This window comes from Antechinus flavipes, chromosome 4 (genome assembly GCF_016432865.1).
Source record: "Antechinus flavipes isolate AdamAnt ecotype Samford, QLD, Australia chromosome 4, AdamAnt_v2, whole genome shotgun sequence".
Taxonomy (NCBI): domain Eukaryota; kingdom Metazoa; phylum Chordata; class Mammalia; order Dasyuromorphia; family Dasyuridae; genus Antechinus; species Antechinus flavipes.
Window position 1 is genome coordinate 315,256,237 of NC_067401.1, and position 20,887 is coordinate 315,277,123.

At 35.6% G+C, this 20,887-nt stretch overlaps 1 protein-coding gene across 5 annotated transcripts; it reads left to right on the forward strand.

Annotated features, from left to right (window-relative positions):
• The first annotated feature begins 1,828 nt into the window (after positions 1-1,828).
• On the forward strand, positions 1,829-20,662 carry ARG1 (arginase 1). 5 transcript variants are annotated; one of them, XM_051997745.1, is made up of 10 exons: positions 1,829-2,130; positions 3,720-3,808; positions 4,110-4,331; positions 12,543-12,615; positions 15,350-15,524; positions 17,472-17,631; positions 18,462-18,556; positions 19,117-19,221; positions 19,438-19,574; positions 19,868-20,662. In XM_051997745.1, the coding sequence occupies exons 3-10, from the start codon at positions 4,275-4,277 to the stop codon at positions 20,011-20,013; spliced, it is 948 nt and encodes a 315-aa protein (XP_051853705.1). In that variant the 5' UTR covers positions 1,829-2,130; positions 3,720-3,808; positions 4,110-4,274; the 3' UTR covers positions 20,014-20,662. The 5 variants fall into 5 exon arrangements, with proteins under 5 accessions (XP_051853705.1, XP_051853707.1, XP_051853709.1 ...); XM_051997747.1 differs by having other exon boundaries at positions 4,200-4,331; XM_051997749.1 differs by lacking the exon at positions 3,720-3,808.
• Positions 20,663-20,887: the final 225 nt, after the last annotated feature.

The following is a 20,887-nucleotide window of genomic DNA, read 5'->3' on the forward strand; positions in this document are numbered from 1 at the left end:
ATATAACTCCCATATATAAGATCATGTGGTAAATATAGAGAAATGTCCTTGATGTCAACAACATCTATATTCAAGTTTTGCCTTTAACATAGATGGGGCTATGTAATCCTGAACAAATCACAAACTCAGTGTTCCAGGCTAGGCCATTTTAAATCTGAAAGTAGCAGAGATGATATTGATATGCACTGGAGGGAGTTTCCTCACCTGAAAGTTCTTGTTATAAAATTACAATCTTTGTACTTACAGATAAAAGACAAAATTAAGTTAATTCTAGAATAGTCTGGTATTAGTATAAAAACACTAAGCAGGGAATAAAAACACTCATAACTTTATGAGCATGGGCAAGTTGTTTTCTTTGAGCCTCAGTTTTGTATCCATAAAGTGGGGCTAATAATACAAATGTTTCTAATTTTACAGAATTATTGTAAAATGTGGAAATCATTTTGTAATGATTTTGCACCTACCTGGGTTGAGTGAGAATCAGACATTAACGATAACTACCCTGGTAGTTAGGATGATGTTGCTCTCAAGACTAGATAGGAAATTCAGGAGATAGGGAACAAAGAAAAAGGTCTACTTTGGACAAACTGAGTGTGAGGTGCCTATAGGATATTTAGTTGAAAAGTGCCTCTCAAATTGAAACTATTTCTACTCATATGAAAGTGTTCCAAATCACTATTGATCAGAGAAATGCAAATTAAGACAACTCTGAGATACCACTACGCACCTGTCAGATTGGCTAAGATGACAGGAAAAAATAATGATGAATATTGCAGGAAATGCAGGAGAACTGGGACACTGATACATTGTTGGTGGAGTTGTGAAAGAATCTAACCGTTCTAGAGAGCAATCTGGAATTATGCCCCAAAAGAAATCCAACTGTGCATACTCTTTGATCCTGCAGTGCTACTACTGGGCTTATATCCCAAAGAGATACTAAAGAAGGGAAAGGGACCTGTATGTGCCAAAATGTTTGTAGCAGCCCTATTTGTAGTGGCTAGAAACTGGAAAATGAATAGATGCCCATCAATTGGAGAATGGCTGAATAAATAATGATGGTATATGAATGTTATGGAATATTATTGCTCTGTAAGAAATGACCAGCAGGATGAATACAGAGAGGCTTGGAGAGACTTATATGAAGGATGCTGAGTGAAATGAGCAGAGCCAGGAGATCATTATATACCTCAATAACAATACTGTATAAGAATGTATTCTGATAGAAGTGGATCTCTTCGACAAAGATAAGATCCAATTCAGTTCCAATTGATCAATGATGGACAGAATCAGCTATACCGAGAGAAGGAACACTGGGAAATGAAATGGACTACTTGCATTTTTGTTTTTCTTCCCAGGTTATTTTTATCTTCTGAATCCAATTCTCCCTGTGCAACAAGAAAACTGTTCAGTTCTGCACACATATATTGTATCTAGGATATACTATAACATTTTTAACATGTATAAGACTGCTTGCCATCTGGGGGAGGGGGTGCAGGGAGGGAAGGGAAAAGTCAGAACAGAAGTGAGTGCAAGGGATAATGTTGTAAAAAATTATCCATGCATATGTTCTGTCAATAAAAAGTTATTTTTAAAAAGTGCCTCTCAGGTAGTTAGTATGCTGCACTGGAGTTTAGGGGGGAGACTTGGGATGGGCATATAGATTTGGAGGTAAGTTACATAGTGATGATAAATAAATACATGATAGCTGATGAAAGTATAGAGAGAAAAGAGAAGAAAACCCCAAGTCTTGAGGACACACCCACAACTTAATGGGTTTGGCATAAATGATAAACTGGTGAGGGAAACTGTGAAAGAGCAATTATATAGATAGGAAAACAGGAACAAGCAGTCTGGTGAAAACCAAAGAGGAGAAAACATACAGGAAGTAAGTATTTCAAATGATTCAAGAAGGAGAAAGTCAGAGAAGAGGGCATTAGTGTCTGGGAGACAGAGAGAGACTAACTTTGGAGAAAGAAGTTTCATTTGAATGGTCTGGTCAGGAATCAGATTATAAAATATTAAGAAGAAAGTAAAAGGAAGGAAAGTGAAAGGAAATGAAAGGCCCTTGAAGTATTAGGGCCAGTCTGCCACTGGGCTCGTTTAAGCAGATCTCTTGGATTTTGGCTCCTGGTAAGTCTGATTGATGCTGGACTAGACAAGTGGGTGGGATTAAGCTGGGCAGCTGGGAAATGCAGTGGATAGAGTGCTGGACTTGGAGTCAGGAAAACCTGAATTCAGATCTGGCCACAGGCACTTAATAGTAACTCTGGGCAAATCATTTTAACCTTGTTTTGCCTCAGTTTCCTCATCTGTCAGATGAGCTGGAAATGGAAATGGCAAACCACTCCAGTGTCTCTAACAGGAAAACCCCAAATGGGATCACAAAAAGTTAAGACATAAGTGGAAAATGACTAAACAACAACAACAAAAACAGGTCACTTGGCTATCAGATTGATGCTAGCCCGACAGACCACTCTGCTCTAAGATTTTTTTTTTTAAAGATGTATTCTCTGTCATCCATCTAGCTGCTACTTTCTCTGGACTTGGTCAACTTCAGTCTCAAATCATCTTCAGTTACTGGCTAAATTAAGGGGTTCGAAGAATTCCAACTGCTCTTCTAGGCACAATGCTACTGTGATCTTTCGATTAGAACAACCCCGTCAGGCTTGGCAGAAACCTCTCTTTCACTTCCTAAGCTGTTAAAGAGATACGGAAGAAATCTAGTTTTCAGTCAGTTTTCTCCGTAAAGTATATTCTACCTTTATGTTGGGTAATCAGTGCCAATTCTGTATTATCTTTCTAGATTCCTTTTTGTAATCTCATGCAGATAAACAGCTAGGGACAATGATTGTACTGTTTACTAAGGGCAAGTTCACTGTCTCCAGGATCATTCATAAGCCACTGAACTATTTAAACCCCAGAGTCTTCCTAAATTGTGGGATGTTTATTTTGTAGCAGAAAATTTACTTTCCATTTCAATGTCTTCAGCCTTCTTCAGCCAGTATTATATCAGAACCTGCCTCCATAGGGTCTCCTGATCTGTTTTTCACAGATTTTACAGTTACCAAAATACTCTTTCTTAATTCCATATTTAATAATATAATTATTATCTCATTCATAAATTTTCAGTTGTTCCCTAGTGCCTAAGGTATAAAATAAAAATTCCTTAATCTGATGTTTAAGACCTTTCATAATCTACCCATAAATTACCTTTCCAGATTTATTTCACTTTGCTTCTGTTCCTGTACTGCCCATTCTATTCTGTAGAAACTGGGCTATTCTTTCCACAGTTCGAGTTGGTATCTCCAATGTCCATCTTTGAATCAACTAATATAAATTAGGTACTTCCCACATCCCCATACCTCTAGAGGCCCACACTTGTGCTTGGAATGCACTTTCTCTTTATCTTTTCCCAACTGCTAGAGCTCTTTCTTCCAAAATATCTAACATTTAACTATGTTGTACACATTTTTATGTATGATTGTTGTCTTCCCCTTTAGAAAGTAAACCCATTGTAAGATTTTCATTTTTTTTCATTTTTTGTATTCATATCTCTAGTACCTAACATGATCCCCACCATATAGTAAGCACTTACATAATTATTGATTGATGGGTCAGTTTCTTACCTTTCAGAATCCTTCTCTTCAAGTTTAATCTCAGGGACACTTTCTTTGATCCTACCATTTAAAAGTAATCTCTTCATCTTCAAAATTTTCTAGAACATTTTTCCTGGATCGCTCCTTTGCCCCCAGCACAATTTACTAAGTGTTATTAATTGGAGGGTATGAAGAATGCATACACTTTGAAGGTAACAATTGTGTTGATTATGTCTTTGTCTTTTTAAGTACCTTACTTAAGAAGGATTAAGTAATTAATAGATGATTATTAAATTAATTCATCAGATTCTTTGATGTTGAACTTGTGGGGTAGGAATCTAAAACATGTCTAACCCTTTTGTGGGGGGGAAACATGTCTAACCCTTTTGTGGGGGGGATGATTTGAATTTGTTAGATTCTGACAATTATGTTCATTCCCATCTACGATGAGCTCAAGGACAGCTAGCTAAGAGTGGGGAATTTTGTTGACACTTGTGAAATCCTTCTGTTCAGGAGGCGGAGAGAGTTTCTTTCTCATTACCGTAAAGGTAAACAACTTCAACCCTATTATAAATGGAGCCTAAAGTGCCCTCTGTCACTCAGAACTACAGCTGGCACCTGGAGGAGAGCTACCGGTCTGTCCCTTTGGAATATAGATAAGAGGAGGATCAGGACAGTATGAGTTCCAAGCCAAAGTCAATTGGGATCATCGGAGCTCCTTTCTCCAAAGGACAGGTGAATAAATGGCGCTGTTTCTCATTCTCATTCTTTTAAGTGTATTGCTAGTTTGAAGTTTGTTGAAATTTTTTAACCTTTCAAATTCGTCTGGTGCTTTTGATATCCTCTGGCTATGTGAACCTGCAGAATTATTATCCAAAAGTCACATAATTTTGTGGTACATTGTTGGAGTTGGGTCACAGACCAATTTACTTAGCTGCTTCTGATCTTTGCCAGTTTTTTGTACTTGAACCTCTCTTTTGCTTTTTAGTCAAGAGCTATTATAAAAATTGAAAATAAGTAATTTCATTTCAATTGATATGAACTCTTTGCACATTCATTGTTTATATTAAATTTTTTTTAATTTAGGAAAATGTTGGCTTTAATACGTTTAATCATTCAATGCCTAGAAAAACAAATTTATGTCACCCTTAAAACTCTTAATTTGTATAATTTTAAAGTGATTGCTTCATACATACTATGGTTCCCCCCAAATTTAAATTATTCATCTTTGACATTGAACATTGACATAGAATGATTAACTGTTCATTTCTCATGTAGATAGAATCCCTTATCAAATTATAGAATTCCTTTTCAGAAAATGCCAATGGTAGCATAATATGCCAGGTTGAAGCTCCATTCTAATTCCATTCAGTAACTGAATCACAGACATGGAATAGCTTCCTCATTTTATTATAGATGAGAAAACTAAGGTACTGCAAGGTTAAATAACTTGTGCCCTTTCCATTTCATTTTAATAATAATAACATTTACATATTGTACTTTAAGGCTTACATTGTGGTGCATATCTGTTTGTTAGTTAAGCACCTACCAGGAAAAAACACTTTACATTGACTAATTACATGGTATAAACAGCTTTTCTCCCTTCCCAGGGATCTTAAGTGCCTCCCATTGTAATGTATCAACTAGGTAACAAGAACACTGACATGAAAATTTCCAAAAACTCTATTTTAGCTTAGAAGTGTTATACAAACAAACCCGAAGTTACAGGTCATTAACTAAAATGGAGAAAAGATAGGAAAAACAGAATGAATAAAGAGAGAAAATAATAGAGAAGCTTTTATATGAAGCTTTCCTTTTAAAAGATATTTCTGGCCTAGTAAGAGGAAAAGAAAAAATGCACTTCCCTCTCCTTTTTTACCAGGGCAGGATGGGGAGGGAGTAGTGAAATGGGGGAATTTAACTCTGATCTGTTGATTAATTTTGTTGACTTACTTTTTCTTTTCCTTTTTTTTCCTTTGTTTTCTTCTTTCCTTCCTTTTTTCTATCTTTTTAAAAAAAAAGTTTTATATTATGAATGGCTTTCAGGGGAGAGGGAAATGGAAGGAAGAGAAGTATTAAGAAATGAAGGTAATATAAAATGAAAAAATATCAATACAATTTTAAATATATATATTACGTCTAAGGATCTTTCGGTTCCTTCCCTTGGGCTTTGTTGATTTTTCTTAGCTCTCGGGGACTTTTTAAAAGTTTTGAATTCTCAATTATAACTTGTATTTTTCAGAGGCAAACTTAGCATTGGCTAAGATCATAGTATAGAAAGCAATTGTTCCTGCTAAAAAAGGTATTTGGTGGTCTCAGCCACTTAACACTTCGTAGCTGTGTGACCCTAAGCAAGTCACTTAATCCCTGTTGCCTCAGCCAAAAAAAAAAAAAAAAAAAAAAAGGTCTTTGGATGGACAATCAAAATTATTTCCATTCTTTAAATAAAAAACCCTATAATTATTTTTTCAAGGGGGATTTACAAAATAGAAAAATGGTTTTATAGAACCAGGAGGGCTTCTTTGAGATCATATATTTAGAATTGTAGGGAAATTTAGCTACTTTCTAGCTTCTTCATTTTAAAGATAAAGAAACTGAGGCCTGAGGAATTGAGGTGGAGTAGAAATATTTGCTCTTGGTCACAATAGAATCAGGATTCTATCTCAGGTACTCTATTTTACTTGCAGTTTTCCTTTCATTGTACCATACTGGGAAACTGTTCCAATGAAAATACAAGACATAATTCTGTTAGACTGTTTCATAGAACAGTTAAAAAGAAGGAAATAGAAGAATGAATTCAGCTAACTTTGGCTCCAGGGGGCTCGTGTATTGTTCTAAATCTACCATAATACCTTGACTTCAGTAAACTAATTCACAGTAATTTAACTAATTTTCAGATCTGCAAATGCAGATTAGCATTAATACTAATGTAGAGGTTATGGGCCTTAGAATTTTTCTCCTATGCTCTGGGTACTGGTACCAGTCTAGCAAAAGTATATTGATCTAATGAAGAGATATATAGCAAATTGGTTAGGAAAGAAGAGAGGGACATCCCTAACATAAATAGATCCAAGAGGGAATGACCAATAAAGAGATATAAATGGGATTATCTTTGAAATTTTCAAAAAAATGAAATACAAAAAAACAACAACAACAACAACAAACAAACCACATGCTGCATTTTAGCAAGTAAATGTGATTCTTGCCAAATTAGAAGTCTAAACCAGATAGGTTGGTTCTAATGAATGAGAAATGAAAAGAAATTAGGGAAAGGATTAGAACTAAATGAAGCATAATAGGTGCCAATTAACTACATTTTCAGGACAAATTACCAGGAAGAAAGAAATTGAAGTTGTGACAGATTATCTGGTCCTTTTTTTTGGAAAGAACTATCAACCCATTTAAGTTTATGTGATCTAGTCATAAAGAGGGGTGTTGTACATCTTTCTATAGAACTTTGCATTGACAAAAGTGAAGTTTTCTTTGCTGAAAAGACTTAGTGGGAAACAGATTATTAAATAAAAGGATAACAATTTAAAGGGAGAATAAATTAACCTTACTTGAGTAGCGTCATTTTGGCAGCATTATTAAATGTACATTAACATTTCTTGACTTGTTCACAAGAATGTTTTTCAATTAAACTGTATTCTTCTCTACCTCATACTGTTTTTATACAAAATGGATGTTAAGCAAGTGGACAACTTGTAATGTATTCATAGTTAAAATGCTTCTGAGCACATTCAAGCGAGTTCTACAAGTTTTTCGGTTTTTCTCCCAACCCTAATTCCTGGGAGTGGTTTATAGCATCCCTGGAATTTGTCCTTTCTATCCCCCTCCCAGCTTCAGTTTCTGATCATTTATTTGCTCTATCCCTCCTCATCCTAAGCAATTTCTTTGAACTTGTGCTAAACAGTCTGAGTATCAATGGGGTCTTATCTTAAAAAGGAGGACTTGAGGAAAAAAGAGATAAGTATATCTTTTGTATATCTCCTATATTTAGGAGATAATAAATGATGCTAATAAAATGCTTTGAAGGCCTTAGATTGATGCATGAAGGTCAGTTCTTATTATTGCATGCTCAGAGTGACAGAATCCAAAGAAATACGGATTCATATTGTTGATTCATATTATTGATGAAGAGTCAGGCAAGCTTGTGTTTGAATCTTACTTCTTATGATTACAAGCCTGGTAAGCCCTGGCAAATCATTTAATATCTCAACTTCAGTTTCCTCATTTTTAATGAAACCTGTAATATTTTTATATCATAAAGAGTTGGGATTTTATTTGGAGGTAGGGTTCAAAGGCAAGTGCTTCACAAACTTTAAAGTACTATATAATTGTTAGCACAAAATGCTTGTGATTAAAATCCTTATAGTATTTTAAACCAAGGCCTTGATATGGAATTTGAGAGAGGTACTTACAGTTTAATAGGGAGAGGACAAAATGTTTCAAGAGACTTTAAATATCATCTAGTCCATCTTTTCTCCCATTTTATGGTTAAAGAAACTGAGGCAATGAGAAAATGAAATGACTTGCCCAATGTCTCATAAATAAGTATATAAAGAGGAGTGATTTGAACTAAGTTCCTTTGGCTTCAAACCCACTGCTCCTTCGAATCATACCATATTTGAATCAAATAACCTCACAGAATTATATGAAACCAGCACTACATGCTATTTTGTGCATATTAAGACCAAAACAAGACAGAATGAAATCTGGTTTAGGAAGCTGTTGATGAAACAAGTTAGAATAGCAATTAGGGCCAAGCTGGTTTTATAGGAGCTTGTCTTAATGATGATTGTCAGAATAAAAATGAGTAATTGCTGTTCTGAATTCAATGCCTACTTTTTTGGTTTGCCTCCTATGTCTCAACCTGGTTCATATTACTGTATGAGATCATTCCCCTGCTGTGTACACACTACCTATAGGAGTGATGCTAAATACTTATCTCCCATTAAATCAGTGTTATTATTATCCACCAGTGCGTTTGATGGGAGAAGAGTCCCAGCACCTTGTTCTAATTTGGCAGTGAGATGCTCAGAACAGAGTCAGATGCAGCCAGAGAGTGATTGTCAGCTCTGAGATTGGTTTCATTCACCTCCACATGGTTAGCCAACAAATAAACCGCTATTGATTAACTTTTCTGTTTGACCTCTAACCAATAATAGGGTAGAGTTTGGGGGAGGAGGTGGAGAAGAGGAGAAAGATACACTGTTATGAGCAAAACAGTAGCTTTCTCTCGAGTGGAAAATCAAGAGTAGACATTTGATAAATTGATATTGGGTATCCACAACTTTCTTGAAGTAAACATAAATTCAGTTACAAGAATGTTGCTTGATCTCTGGCCAAGGAAAGCATAAGAGGTAATTTTGCTGTTTAAAAATCTTTACTTTAGGGTTGGCTTCTAAGCTTTGGGATTTCTGCTTTTGAAACTCAGAACAAATTTATGTTTTGCAGCTTCTCTTCAAAGATGGTTCTGACATCACCAACTCTAAAAAATCCTTCCATGAAAACTGTCCTATGGTTAATTCTCTGTCCTTAAATTACCTGAAATTCATTTACCTTTGTACATGTAGCATGCAAATGCCTCAAGGTTATTTGCATCTTCAGCAGCCATAGATCCAAGCACCAAATACAGGGTTTTGATTATAGTAGAAGCCTAATAAATAAATAGTTTAAGACACACATAAAAATTAATGATTTTTAAAAGTTTCTTTTCTTTTGTTGAAAGGGATGACGCACAAAATGCTGCCCTAAATTATCCTATTTTGTAATCCTGTTAACATAGACAAACCTTGCCATAAAATCCACAAACCCTGCTTGTCAAAATAAATAAATAAAAAACATTGGACAAGTTATCTAATTATGACACTATTCTTTTTTTTTCCCCTGAGGCAATTGGGACTAAGTGACTTGCCCAGGGTCACACAGCTAGAAGTGTTAAATATCTGAGCTAGATTTGAACTCAGGTCTTCCTAACTTCAGAGTTGGTGCTCTATTCACTGCACCTAGCTGCCCTTGTGACATTCTTCTTAAATAATTCATTGCTCCTATAACACTGTGTCACCTGATAGCTCTGGTTTTCCCAGAGCCAAGAAAGGATTTCTCCAATCTGGGCAGCTAGGTAGTACGTGGAGAGCTGGGCCTGAAGGCAAAAAGACTCAACTTCCAGTGTTCAGATGTTAACCTCAAATATCAACTAGCTGGGCAAGTCATTTAACACTGTATGCCTCAGCCTCAGTTCCTCATCTATAAAATGAGCTAGAGAAGGAAATGGGAAACCGTTCCAGTGTCTTTGCTCCAAATGAGATCATAAAGAATTAGACATGTTTGATTTGACTGAATAACATTGACTCTGTTGATCATATGGAGAGTAGATTGCTCCACGAATGGGGACAAATATTAAGCAAATCGCTCCCCTCAGTTTCTTCACTATTACACTGAATAATTAGGGGTGAAAGACTTTTTTAGATAGTACTTACAAATAATTTGAGAGACCTAAGGAGAAGGTACTAGGTGAGAGGGCAGTAGGAATTTATGGCTAGATAAATACCTATGATTTTTGTTTATTTGTTGAAAAAAAAAATCTGATGTCTTAAAAAAATCCTCCAACAACATCGATATCATTTCCTAATGACTCCTCTTGCTCCTCAGAGAACCTTCCCTGGTAACATACTGTACTATATAAATCACTGTTGTATTTGAATAAAATAGAATATTATTGTGCCATAAGAAATGACATGTATGAAAACTTCAGAGAAGCTTGAGAAGACTTTTTTCAACTGACGCAAGGGAAAGGAAGCAGAAGCTAAAGAATAAATTGCACAAAAGTCATAATAATTTAAAGGAAATTGGTTCCTTTTCCTGCCTCTGGCACCAGTTTTCTTCCTCTCTTCTTTACATTTAGGCTTTACTCAAGTGAGATGGTGGGAGAAAAGGAAAAAAAAAATATCTCTACTTTATTTTTCTGCTCCTTTTATAATCAGTCTTTGCCTAAGGGGGGAAGAATGAAGATTGACCCTAGATGGGAAGAAGTGAATGGTAGAAAAGAGAAAGAGACAAAATTATTAGATTAAATTTAGCAAAGTTTCAATTAAGTTTCTATTATGTGTAAGACACAGGGAAAGGTCCTGAGATTACAAAAACAAACATGAAATAGTTTCTGCCTTCAATATCATTATAATCTACAGGACAAAAAACAGGAAGCAGAAAAAAAAATAATGAAAGAAGGGTGCTGGGAGGAAAGGACGTAAGTGTTGAGGACATGGTGAGTTTGATTTATGACTAGGTTGTCACCTGCAATTTGAACTAGTCTGGTTTGTTTTAGGAATGGATTTTCCTATTGAAATGATTCATTAAGGGTGAATCTAGATTACCACAGAGAAGGGCTGGCCTGCCAATTGACTCTATTTCCTACATATTTCATAATTAAACTTCTTGAGAACAAGGGCAGTTTTTGTCTTTGTCTTTATATTGCCAGCACCTAACACGGTGCCCGGCACATAAGATATGCTCAATAATTGCTGTTTGGATGATGTGTTGATCACTATAGTCAAGAACTGATTTTGTATAAGCAAAGCTACTAGCAGCAAACTGCACAGCTGTAAAAGTATGGTTTGGAAAAACAAGATATAAAATAGGACTTCTTAGCTTCTTAAATTAGACCCCTTAAACTTGTTTAAAAACAGCATTTTGACAATTGCTTTTCATTTGGTTCCTTTGTAACCCTGTGTGTTTTATCTTAAGAATTTTGGGGCAGGTAAGTGGTGCAGTGGATAGAGCACCAGCCTTGAAGTCAGGAGAACTTAAGTTCAAATATGGCCTCAGACTCTTGATGCTTCCTAGCTATGTGACCCTGGACAAGTCACTTAACTCCAATTGCCTCAGCAAAAAGAAAAAGAACTTTAAAACATCAGAGTCTGGAAGTAGCTAGAGGTGGAGTATACTTTTCTGAAAGGAAAAACATCGAGGAGGGGTTCATAAATTTTATCAAATCAAGTAGCAAATAGGTTAAGGACTCTTGATCTAGAAAGATTTAGTAGCAGTATCTTCCATGAATCTTTAGGGAAAAGGATAAGAAGTTATAATTCTCCGGGTCCCCAAATCTGCATTTTTATCACATAAATGTGTATGCAAGAAAGAGAGTGACTTTCTTATGGGTCTCAGAAACAACTTCAGTTCTACATCTTAAAGAAGGAAAAGAGGGCCCTCTTGTGGACAAAGTAGATTTGTTCTTTGGTTCCATTTCTTAGCTTTCCAAACCTAAAGGAATATTTAGGTAAGTAATTCAGTGTGCTTATGTTACCTTTCATGACTTCTTTTTAGTTTGACAGCTTGAAGGGATTCCTAAAGAATTCACTTCCTCCCTTCCCATATCTATTTTGGCTTCATCCAATTATCTGCTGAATTGTATTTTATATCCAATCTACAGAGAAATTTTTTCACTATTCAATCTCCAAAAAAATAAATCTTACATTGTATGAAAAAAAAGAACCATCTCCTTAATACATAAAGATAAAAATGTCTGTTCTGGTCATATTCTCATGATTAGTGAGTGTAGAAAGAAATCTTGATATGCCAAATAGGGCATAGTATCTGTGCTGAAAAAAAACTGGATTTTAAAACAAGTGTTCCACCTTAGTTACGTGGTTAGTCATGTTATGTCAACATGTACTTATTAAGCTCCTACTATGGGCCAAGTATTATGCTAAATACTAGGGATACAAAGAAAGAAAAAAACAGTTCCTAGCCTCAAGGAGTTCATGATATCATTGAAGGAGGCAAACCTCTATGTAAAACCAATAATAATCAGAATCTACATATCCCTTTCTATTCAAGTATTTCAAAAAAGTCACATAGCACAGGAGACATCCTTTTCTTTTCAGATTGAGATAAATGCTTAGTATCTGAATCAATTATTTGTTGTTTTTACTTTTTAATCCCTAGCCACGAGGAGGGGTGGAAGAAGGTCCTGCAGTGCTGAGAAAGGCTGGCCTAGTTGAAAAACTTCAAGAACTAGGTAACTTCTATCACAAGACTGAGATCATTCTGATTTTATCTCCTCTGTGAAGACCAAATTCAAGCTAATGCATGGTGGAAAATTCAGGGTAGATCTGACATTTTCTTCCTCCAAATAGAAGGACATAGATCTTCAGAGACTGTCCACAATTTGAAAAGGAAGTATGAAACGGGTAGGAGACAGAAGTATTCAATAAGTACTTTGTGAATAAATGAATCCTCTAAGGATGAAGCCCACAGTCAGGAAATGGATTCTTGAAATTGGCCATTTATCCAAGATCCACTTGGTTTGAGGTAAAAAGGCTAGCAGTGGTCATGGCATTTTCTGATGTCCTCTTTGTATAAACCCGCTTTTTGTTGTAAGTTGTTTCAATTTTGTCCAACTTTTCATGACCCTATTTGGAGTTTTCTTGGCAAAGATACTGAAGTGGTTTGCCATTTCCTTCTTTAGTTCATTTTACAGATGAAGAAATTGAGGCAAACAAGGCTTAGTGACTTACCCAGGATCACACGCCTGGCAAGTTTCTGAGACCACATTTGCATTCAGGTCTTCCTGACTCCAAGCAGGGCGCTGTATACATTGTGCCATTGAGCTGCCCCATAAACCCATCTAATCAAGCTGAAGGCTGGAGATAGGCAGGAAGATTTTTTTTTTTCATTTAGATCTGAGAGAATCAAGTCTAAGGGCAATATATTAGTATTATCTTAAGTTTCTTCTTAAATAACCTTTTTTTGAAAATGGCACTAATATGTTTATAAATCTAGACACTTCATTGTATCATATAAAGAACTACAATATTATAGTGTAAAACTGAGATTATATAAGAACTAATATAACGTGCTTTTCAGCAGCCATCCCTCACTCTCACTAGCCCATTTTTTCTGGCCATACATATAATTTTTTTTTTTAATAGCACTTGGCCTGAGCAATTCTTCTTTGTTAATATGTTAATATGTATCAATTGTGTCCCCAAGGCTATTGGACCAGAATCATGGTGCCAATCTCTAGAATCTAGATGGTCAAGTCTATCTTCATTCTTGGACCTCAATAATGTGCCAAAAGCAAGTATCTCCACTGTGTTTGATGTAGTTTAATTTCAAATTCCTCCCTCAAAGAAACAAATCTGGGTTGTTGTGGTCTTTATTTAGTCACATTCTGTAATGGGGCAGAACTCTGTACTTGCAACAAGGATTCTTACAAGATGTCAGTAGAATTGATAAGACGATGGTTATCTAAGTTTTAGTATGGTGATTAATAGTTCTCTAGTTCTGTATGATTGAATTAATCAAATAATGGTTCCCTTGTGATATAATGATTGCCTTATACTCAGTATACTGTGTGTAAACTGGGACAAACTTAGCCAGAGACAGCTCGGGGACAGACTCAGAGAGAGCTCAGGGACAGACTCAGAGAGGGCTCAGGAACAGACTCAAAGGGGCCCGGGCTAACTTTCTGGAGATCCTCCAGAATGTGTCTTGGTTTCTGTGGAGGAAGCAGGAGGACCACCACGACAGTCTCTGTCTTGAAGTCTGTCTCAGTCGGAGAGCTTGTGCTCCAGCCTCCATCTTCTGTCTTCTCCGAGTCTGTCTCCGAGTCCCTTCAGAGTTTATTCCCAAGTCCAAACCAGTTTCTCAGGAGAGCCACCAGGAGCCTGAGCAAAGATGGAATGTCTCTGGCTGAGTTTGTCCCAGCTTATATACTCTATTATAATTACATTATCATAGGTGTGAATCTTGTAGAACTATATTAAGTACTGAAATAGAGAATTATTAATCACCATGCTAAACTTTGCATTATCAATTCCTCTGAGTTAACACCTTGTAAGAATCCTTGTTTCAAGTACAGAGTTCTGGGCCATAACAACATTCTATGAACTTCTTTAGAACAGCAACATTTCTATGGCTTAATCAGTTGGGGTGTTTCATTGAAACAACCTTTCTACATAATACTTTTATGAATTGCTGTGGCCATCTCCTTTCTTCCCCAACCTCTTCTGCCCTCCTACTAATCTCTGGACACTAATCTTTAAAGGAACAACTCAAAATTTAGCTAGAATGGCATTGAGAAGAAAGCCATTTTATCCTAATGTCTTGTACTAGGTAGGTAAGTGACACAGTGGATATAACACTGAATTCAAGATGAAGAAGATCTAAGTTTAAATCCAGCCTGAGACATTTATTTTGTGATTCTTGGCAATTCACTTAATCTCTGCTTGTTTGCTTCCTCAGCTGTATAAAATATGGGCAACAATAGCACCTACCTCATAAGAATTGTTGCATAAGTCAAATAAGATGATAGAGTATCCACCATGCTCCAGTAACTGTACTAATATGACTGCCTATTTCCTTCCATTCCCCTTATCTTGCATCATTGAAAAAAGTTATCTTTGTACAGGATCTTTGGGCCCAAATTCAGTTTCTCCATGTCTGAGTACCTGTCAGATCTTGTACTCCAATTAATTATTCTTCAAGAACCAAAGTCATCCTAATTCCACGTTGAGGCATCAGATCAAGACTTTAGCTCTCTTGAGTCATTCATATTTGGGGGAACATGGGACAAAGATAAAAATAATAGCAACCTACATAAAGAAGTGATATTTTCTCATAGGATAATAAAATGGAACCAGATATTATTGTTTCAGAAAAAATCCAGTTCAGTGGCCTTATGTAGTACATTCCATCTTTTAGAGTTGTTGAGGGTAATCTGGTGTGTTTGTGTTTTATTTCCATTGCAGGGTGTGACGTGAAAGATTATGGGAACTTGTCTTTTGTTGATGTAATCAATGATACCCCCTTTCAAATTGTGAAGAATCCAAGGACTGTGGGTAAAGCTAATGAGCAGCTGGCTGAAGTAGTCGCAGAAGTAAAGAAGAATGGAAGAACCAGTTTGGTACTTGGCGGGGATCACAGGTCTTACTTTTTAATTGTCACTGATTTAAGTAACTTCTGACTAAATTATTCTTTTTTTTTTTTAATAACTTTTTATTGACAGAATCCATGCCAGGGTAATTTTTTACATTATCCCTTGCACTCACTTCTGTTCCGATTTTTCCCCTCCTTCCCTCTACCCCCTCCCCCAGATAGCAAGCAGTCCTATACATGTTAAATAGGTTACAGTATATCCTAGATACAATATATGTGTGCAGAAAAGAACAATTCTCTTGTTGGACAGGGAGAATTGGATTCAGAAGGTATAAATAACCCGGGAAGAAAAACAAAAACACAAGCAGTTTATATTAATTTCCTAGTGTTCTTTCTTTGGGTGTAGCTACTTCTCTGACTAAATTATTCTAAGAAAAACTGTATCACATGTGAATAGCCCTTCAAGGTTGTTGTCCTCATAACTCTGTCAAGTAGGTCATTTTGGTATCATTCCCCCTATTTTTCAGATGAGAAAACAATGTCAGAGATTGAAATGGTTTGCTCATTGTCTCATAGTTCTTAGGTGTTGGAACTTGACATTATCTATTTTGACTTCAATTCAAGTGCTTTTTGAACTATAAACATGCTGTCAAGAGAAGCTGAGTAGTTAATAATATTAAGTAGAAATCACCAGGGAAATAAACATTTATATAGCACCAACTAAGTGCCAAGGCAGCTAGATGGTGCAGTAGATAGAGCACTGGGCCTGCAGTCAGGAAGACTTATGTTTCTGAGTTCAACTGACCTCAAATATTTATCATCTGTGGTAAGTCATTTTACCTTGTTTGCCTAATTTCCTCATCTGTAAAATGAACTAGAGAAGTAAATGGCAAACCACTCTATAACCTTGCCAAGAAAATCATAAATGAGCTTGTGAAGAGCCATACACAACTGAAAAATTACTGTATTGAACTTCAATATACCAGACACTGTGCTAAGTGTCTTACAAATAAGAATTCATTTGATCCTCACAACCCTGTGAGATAGGTACTATTATCAGCCTCTTTTTACAATTGAGGAAACTGAGGCAAACAGGTGACCTGCCCAGGATTACATAGTTTAGTGCCTCAGGCTGCATTTGAATTTAGGTTTTCCTAACCCAGACCCAGACCCAGATCTTACCCACTGCACTACTTAGTTGCCCCAAATAGTCAATGCTTCTGTATTTGTAATGTCCATTAGGGTAAGAAGAATATTTTGTCATTCTCCCCTCTTTTCATTACTTGCAGTGTTTGAAACAGTTCTGCTACAACAGTATATCGTATGACTTTTTGTCCGGCTTTCTGGGTCTTTCCCTCATCTGTAAAGCGGGGATATCAATATTTACATTAATAATACTTGTAATAATACCATACCTTGTGATAGATAATAAAATGAGATAACCTATGAAAAGCTATTTAGATGTACAAGTCTCATAGCAGAGAAAGATTCACTCTTAGGTAACCCACATTAGGGACTGTAATATTTATTAAGCAGAGCAGGATGGGATTCCACAATAAGCAAAGAGTTAACTGAGAATAAAATGGTCACTGAACAGTTTATTTGTGTGGCTGATATTCTTACAAACACATTTGCCCTCCTACAATTTTGCTGAATTTTAGCTACTACTATATATAAACAGGATTAAGACAAACAAAAAACTGTTTTTACAAAATAAAGTAACTTTAGGGTCAACATCAACACAAGTAATTACTATTTATCAATAAATATCATGGATAAGGGACATTGCTCCACACAATTATAACTGTTTTTTTCTGATGTATCTTGTCTGTTGGAATGACCCACTGGATACTACTTCTCTCCCTTCTCCCCTCCCCCCTAGATATTGTGATGTTCAAAGGCAAAATGAACAGGGGCTTTTAAAAAGTAAATATGTCACTCGCTATGTAAAGATGGTGTAATCTCTCTGCTTACACAACTTTTTTGTTCCCAAAGTTTGGCAATTGGAACTATCTCTGGCCATGCTAAGGTTCATCCAGATCTCTGCGTCATTTGGGTAGATGCACATACTGATATCAACACTCCTTTGACAACCACAAGTGGCAACCTACATGGACAGCCTGTGTCTTTCCTTTTGAAGGAACTGAAGGGAAAGGTAAAGAAATGTGTTGTAATTCTGTCATCCGAATTAGTTTTTTGAAACTTGGACAGGTGGGAGAATGTACCATCTTGCTTTTAACAGGGTTCTCAACCACCATGATTTTTACAAGGCAGTTGGGTGGCATAGTAATGGGCCTAGCGTGAGGAAAACATGAAATGGAAAAGTGTTCTGGCACTATTAGTTGCACAATCCTGGACAAGTTATTTAACCTGTTGCCTCAGTTTTCTTATTGGCAAAATGGGTGTAAAAATAGCACCTATTTCTCAGGGTGAGGAACAAGTGAAATATTTTTGAAGTGCTTAGTACAATGCCTGGCACATAATAAATACTTTTCCTGCACCCCATTCCCAAGGTCTAAGCCAGGTGGTTGAGACTTTTAATGCATCAAGCCTCAGATGCATCCTAAGTGCTCGGGCCTATTCCATAAAATCTGTCTTAGATGGTCTACTTGAATTAGATGTATGCAGGTTTAAGTTAACGTAGCTTTAAGACCAAGTGTATTAAGTCCTGGAAAATGTTATTCCTAAAGGGAATTATTCCTTGTTAAGATACTTAGATATGAGATGGAATTACATATGGATTTAGTTCTTTATTTCTAATTCCAACTAAAACTTCTTTCTTGGAATTCCTTCCATGAAGGAGTTAGAAATATTTTTCACATAATGTTTAAGACCAGCATACATATTTATATATATGTGTATGCATGTGTGTATATCCATACATTAGCATTTTTGTTTTCTAAATGTAATATTGTCTGTAGAACTTATAAGAATAAACAAGTTTATGAAAGAACAATAAAAATAAATAGAAGCATCATTTTTTAGATTCCTGAACTTCCAGGATTCTCTTGGGTGACACCCTGCTTATCAGCTAAGGACATTGTATATATTGGATTGAGAGATGTGGATCCTGGCGAACAGTAAGTGTATTTATTTCTCAGACCTATTATTTTAGTTTTCTTTATTGATCCAAATTTAATCCAAATTTAGGCAGATACACAATTCATAGGCTATAAATGTTTCATGTTTTTAAATCCACTGAACTTAAAAAGAAACAAAAACCTAGGTGAAGATGGAAGCACTCCTAAGCTATCCTTCTATATTTAAAAAAAAAAAAAATTTGCATTTATTCAGCTTTTAAACTAAAAATGCTTCTGAAATACTGTGATGGGATCTGAAATCTTTTTCTGTGCTCCCTCTAGTGGTGCAATCTAATGGTGTCAAATTCCATGTGACATGTTCATTACCTGTAAATTTTAAATGGAACTCCATGTTTTGCTTACGATTCTCCATTTTATGAAATAACAGTGGAATACAGACTAGTCATTGAATTATCCCTCACTTTTGCTGAATGACTAATCCAATTTTTTTCCTCATCTCTGATGACATAATGCCATTGCTCCTGGACAAATCTTAATTGGTCCATCTGTGCCTATCATGACTCTCTACTGACCAAGTCAATTATATCTTTTCTTTTCAGTCGCATCCTTAAAGATCTGGGTATTAAATTTTTTTCAATGACTGAAGTAGATAAGCTTGGAATTGGCAAAGTAATGGAAGAAACACTAAGTTACTTAATAGGAAGGTAAGACACTTTTTTGGTTTTGTGATATATATATACTACTAATTATGTTATTATTAATAAGAACTGCATTATTAAATAAACAAGAATATAGAAAATATTCTAAAGAAAACAATTTTTGGCTTCAGATAAAGTTTCTGAACTGTATTGGGCTAATAGATACAGTCCTCATCTACTAAATGTTAACATCTTTCAATGTGGTTTCCCTTCCACTTAAAGGAAAAAAAGACCAATTCATCTGAGTTATGATGTGGATGGGTTGGATCCATTTTTCACACCAGCTACTGGCACTCCTGTCCCTGGAGGCCTGACTTACAGAGAAGGTATCTATATTACGGAAGAAATCTATAAAACAGGTATGTCCAATATCTAAGAAAACAGAAAATATAAATATAAGAAAATAAAATCTTCTGAGGGAATTAGTTTACAAAAGTTATATTTCTCCACTTCAAAACTGTCAGTATATTAACAAAATATCAAACATCTTGTGTATGATACTTTTAAGAATATTAACTGTTACAGATTGTAATAGTATACAAAACTTGGCAAACTATTTTTCTTGTTTTTACTTCTTCGGTTAGTCCCCTCAACTTCTGATTGAATTTAAAATCTTGACTTTTACAAAATGTATTTTTACTTCCTGTTACAGGGCTCCTCTCGGGATTAGACATAATGGAAGTCAATCCATCCCTTGGGAAAACACCAGAAGACATAAGCCGGACAGTAAACACGGCTGTTGCATTAACTTTGTCCTGCTTTGGAGTAGCTCGAGAGGGCAATCATAGAAACAACTAATTTTGAAAAGGAACTGAGTTGGAAAGAGAACTGATAAAGATTTAATGCTGGCTAACAATGAGCAACTAAAAATTATGCTTAAGCTTACATTTTCCCCAAAATCTTTTGCCAAAGTTTAATAGGTAGATTAAAATTCTGATCCCTTTGTTAGCAAAAATCAAAGTATTTTTTTTTGTTTGCCCATTAGCTTTAATCAAGGGAAAAGACTTATGGTAACCTTGGGGTAGAGAAATGTAAACTTGAGGCTAGTTCATTAATTTGCTGTTGGCTGACTGAACAACATAAAATATGTGGTGAAAACTGGTAACGGGGGTAAATAGCATTAATCTTTTTTGCTATGTATATCTGTACATGCTAGAGACCAAACTTAAGCTAATACACATCAGGTAACAGCAGCAAGAACCATATTCATTCATCTGAGTTTTGTTTGGTTCTTTTTATAAGGAAGAATAGCTTCAATAAGACCTCGTCTTTTCAGTCTTCCACCAGTAATGCCAGAGATTTTTATGTGAAATTTTATATGAATTCTGAAATATTTGCCTGAATAATTTAAATTTATGTCACTAAGTCCGTTTAGGGGAAATGCCTTGTTATAAAATTTCTTTCTTCCAAAACATCGACTATTAATAAAAACACTTTGTTAAATTTATTTTAATGTTGAAAAGTAAAATTTCCTCTCTTTGAAGCTGAGGACAGAGAACTTTTATAAGGAACATTTAACTTTTGATAGTATGCATACATTTAAAATTGCATGGACACATTCTTTCCATATTATCTATTCTATTCTATTATTCTATTCAATGATTCTGATGTCATATTCATGTGAAAGGCAGTATCATACATATTTCCAAGTGGAATAGAACAAGAGGTTATC